Consider the following 4362-nt stretch of genomic DNA (forward strand, 5'->3'; position numbering starts at 1 on the left):
CTCGTACAACTTCTCATGTAGGCTGTAGCTTATGCATAAATAAATGTCATTTGAAAAAATAAGTCATTAACGTCCAAACTTATGCCGAAACTTTAAATCTCTTATTCGAAATCTCACCAAACGAAGATGGATTTTCAAAGTATGACGTGGGGAGAGATCCAAGGGTTGTGGTACAAATAATCCCGTGACTCTCATTACAGATTCAAACTAATCCCTCGGATAGATCATAAAAGAAAAAAATGAACTCGCATATTCTCACATGAAATTTCGGTCCAATCTCATAGGTAAATAAAAAAGGTTTTAAAAAAAAACGAAATAAACTTTAAAAATACAACGATAAGAATGCACAACACAATTAAAAAGGGTAGACTGCCGTGATTCCACTAAAAACAAATCTAAATCAATAATTAGAGTGCATCGACTTTTCTATTTACTCCTCGTGCCTACTCTTTATATAAATGGACAAAGTAAGAAATTGTGAAACCAAGTAAGGTTAGTGTTAGGACCGAGCCACATTAAATATTTGTGTTTTTTGATATATTACTTTTTGTTATTTGATTTATCACTGTTTACGTGTTGCACTAGCTTCCGTATGACAGTTGATTTTTTTCGGTCCTATCACTTAGCACAAAATTGACTTTGCAAAGGACTATACAACTTATGCACATTTCCAGGTCCCCATCTCTTCGTAAAAAACTCTGCTACTGGAAAACTAGCTAACCTTCACACATGCTCCAATTATACTACCATATTCAAATGATTTCCTATTGCAAAAATCAGACAATATATCGTCTTGCCAGCTGATCACGTTTGAAAACATGCATAATATATAAAGATATTTACTTATATATAATAATTGTATAAAATTTTATATTAAGAGTGTATTTTAATATGCTGGAACAAATAATGTACCTTTTTGTAATTATTTTTTAAAAGATATGATAGTGTAAATGGCAGATGAACGCATGTTTTAGCTGGTGGCCAAGATTCTTGACAGCTGTATTTCAACCTGCTTCGTTTGCATTATGTCGCCGACGACTTAAATCAGTTTCATCAAAAGAACCAAAAATGGCAACATTGGAACATTTTTCTTGGACCTTGTAGAAGGGTAATCAAAGATAGAATCATCTATTTAATCATGAGATAATCATAGCCCTGTCTTTGTCATTTTGCCACAAAACTCCTCTTATCTGTTCTACTTTCAGGCCGAACTTTCTTATTACCTACACTTTCTTAAACATGTCACTACAAAGACAAGAATTGGAGAACCTTCAACTTCTGTTTATTCTTTTATTATCATTTTCTCTGTTCAAATGTTATGCCCAGGAAACATTTCTCCAGTGTATGTCTAGTCAATTTTCCAAAAGTAACATCACAGGAGTTGTGTATTCTCCAAAATCACCAACATATTCATCTATTATAGAACATGCCCAGAAAAATCCAAGATGGTTAAATTCTTCATCTGCACATCCCTTGTTCATTATTGCCCCTCGTAAAGAAATTGAACTTAGACCTGCTATTCTTTGCAGCAAAATATTTGGTCTGCAAATTAGATTGTTAGGGGGTGGTCATGATTATGAAGGTGTCTCCTTTCGTGCCGAATCCCCGTTTGTCATGATTGATATGAGTAATCTTGATGAAATTAACATTGACTTGGAGGAAGAAACAGCCTGGATTCAAGCCGGGGCGACATTGGGACAATTATACTATGAAATTGCCAAGAAAAGCAGAGTACATGCATTTCCAGGAGGCATATGCTTTACTACTGGAAGTGGTGGGCTAATTAGTGGTGGAGGGCTAGGTTCTTTGATTAGGAAATTTGGCCTAGCAGCAGATAATGTTGTCGATGCTCGTGTAATGGATGCTAATGGAAGAATCCTTGACAGAAAATCAATGGGAGAAGACTTTTTTTGGGCCATAAGAGGAGGTGGAGGTTCAAGTTTTGCGATCATTCTTGCTTGGAAACTCAAACTTGTTCAAGTCCCTGAGAAGGTTTCTGTATTCAGGGTTCATCGAATGCTCGTGGGAAATACCATAAATCTGATTCAGCAATGGGAACATAAGGCATATTTACTACCTAAAGAGTTCTTCCTAAGAATGTATATGCAAAATGATGGAGCAGGAAAGGAAAAGGAAGTCAAAGTCACATTTGAAGCACTATTTCTTGGAACAGTTAATGAGTTAATTCCAATTGTCAGTCAACACTTTCCTGAATTTAATTTAGAGCACAAAGATTTCTTTCGAGAGCCAGTAATAAATTGCACCGATAGACCTTGCTTAAAGAAAGAATGCCATGAAGTTCCCTGGATTGGATCTGTCTTGTTTTTGTACAATAAAGGAGTGGATGAATCACTTGAGGTTTTATTGGATAGCAGTATTCCTGTATATAAGAATTATTTCAAGGGAACATCAGATTTTGTAAAGACGCTAATTCCAGAAAACGGATGGAAAATGATAGAAAGATTGTTTCTTGAAGAGGACAAACCTATGATAATATTAGAACCATTTGGTGGAAGGATGGATGAAATTTCAGAATCCGAACTTCCTTTCCCTCATAGAAAGGGAAATTTGTACAACATTCAGCACTTGGTGAATTGGGACGATAACAGTGAAAGTGTATCGAGCAAAAAGATAGAATGGATGAGAAAATTTTACAGGGAAATGGAGCCATTTGTTGCAAATTCTCCTAGGACAGCCTATCTCAACTATAGGGATCTTGATTTTGGGACTAACCAAGAAGACTATAGCTATTCCAGGGCCAAAATGTGGGGTGAAAAGTATTTCAAAGGCAACTTTGAGAGACTGGCGAAAGTGAAGAATAAGGTAGATCCAGAAAACTTTTTCAGATACCAACAGAGCATTCCACCTTTTGCTACAACAGGACAGACAAATTTAGTTGAAGAAAAATGGGCAAGTGTTTACATCCCACCTGAATTACAGCTATTCTGATTTGTAACATTTTGCAAATGTATCCACAAAGTTCAGTACAAATGTACTTTACATTGGATTGTTATCAAAATGCAAAAAACGTGTTTCACACCCTCATTTTTCTTTCAATCAGCTTCATATTCACACATCATAGATATCCTTCCACAAGCAAAAAGTAATATTTGCTATATTCATATAGACTAGCTACGGACGAGTACATTCGAAATCAAACACATATTCTTTATCAAACAGTGGTGAATCTTTCTATGCTTGCCCGTTTAATTTGTGTTTTCCAAAGCTAACAAACTCTAGTCTTCTCATCATATTGGGAATTAGAAAAACAAGGTTGTATGGGTCCAAATTCGGCAACCATTGCAACAGATAAACAAGATATGGGACGGGGTCACCACAACACAACAACTGACGGTCGTTGTGACAAAGGACGACGACCAAAAGCGGGCAGCTGAAATAAGATAGAGACGGTAGTTTAAACATAGAAAGAGACAGGAAGAATATGCCTTTTGGATATTTTTTATGTTGTACTTTTTAGGATTTTTTGGAAAATGTCACTTATAAAATAGGTGGAGTTAATAAACAAGAAGGGAGGCTGCCATTTCAAAGAAGAGAGAACACATTGTAAAAAGGAGAGAGGAATATATGAAAGAATTGTCTTATTCGCTTTACTCAAGCACATGTTGTATAACATTCATCCATAAATCTCAAGATTCCACATTCATATCGGCTGCATATCTTTTCACGTCATCAGAAAGAGGAGGCATCCAATCACACAATCATTGGGTGACAGTCCCTTTATACTATAACCATTGTCATTTATTGCATTCATTGCATTTTTAGGATATTTTATATTTTGTCAATCATAACGCGTTGAACATATCAATTACTGGTCCTAAACTGTTCTCATATTAGAATCTCGTTCCATTTGATCTAGAAATTATTAAGTTCAACTGAGATTCACTCCATTAATTTGTTACTAATTAGTTTAGCATTTATTTGCTCAAACAATTTGGCGCTGTCTGTGGGGAGGTTTCTAGTTGAAACTATAGTTCTTTCTGGATCATAAAGAAAAAGAACACATCTCTTCCTAGTTTGCACCACTAATAATGGCAGAAAAAGGAGAAGCGAGGTTGAAAACGAAAGCAGGTGTCACTACCAAAATCTTGAACACAATCAACGAAGATGGCAGAGAAAACGATAAAAACACGACACCAAATGCTACACCTAGGCGGAGTGCTTCGCCTCCCCCCTCCCCCCCCCGCGAGAACACAATTGTTTCACACGAAAAGGAAGCCTCCACGTCAACAACAGAGGAAGCACTACCAGCAATAAAAAGGCTACTGGAAGAGTGGCTAACAAGCACTCTGAACAACATACTCGATAAACCCGTCCAAAGGGAGGACATAGATACTACACACG

The 4362-nt window shown here is 36.4% G+C and overlaps 1 protein-coding gene across 1 annotated transcript; it reads left to right on the forward strand.

The window, feature by feature from the left end:
- The first annotated feature begins 1239 nt into the window (after positions 1 to 1239).
- LOC104234686 (O-acetylstemmadenine oxidase-like) lies at positions 1240 to 2185 on the forward strand. The gene is made up of 2 exons (XM_070164548.1): positions 1240 to 2064; positions 2123 to 2185. Exons 1-2 carry the CDS (start codon positions 1240 to 1242, stop codon positions 2183 to 2185), a joined length of 888 nt encoding a protein of 295 aa, XP_070020649.1.
- Positions 2186 to 4362: the final 2177 nt, after the last annotated feature.

The sequence above is a fragment of the Nicotiana sylvestris genome, chromosome 2 (genome assembly GCF_000393655.2).
Source record: "Nicotiana sylvestris chromosome 2, ASM39365v2, whole genome shotgun sequence".
In the NCBI taxonomy this organism is placed as follows: domain Eukaryota; kingdom Viridiplantae; phylum Streptophyta; class Magnoliopsida; order Solanales; family Solanaceae; genus Nicotiana; species Nicotiana sylvestris.

Coding starts and splice junctions, on each gene's coding strand:
- LOC104234686 (XM_070164548.1), top strand. CDS start 1,240: ATGTCACTACAAAGACAAGAATTGGAGAACCTTCAACTTCTGTTTATT. Junction 2,065..2,122: donor TTCAGCAATGGGAACATAAG/GCATATTTACTA, acceptor ATGATGGAGCAG/GAAAGGAAAAGGAAGTCAAA.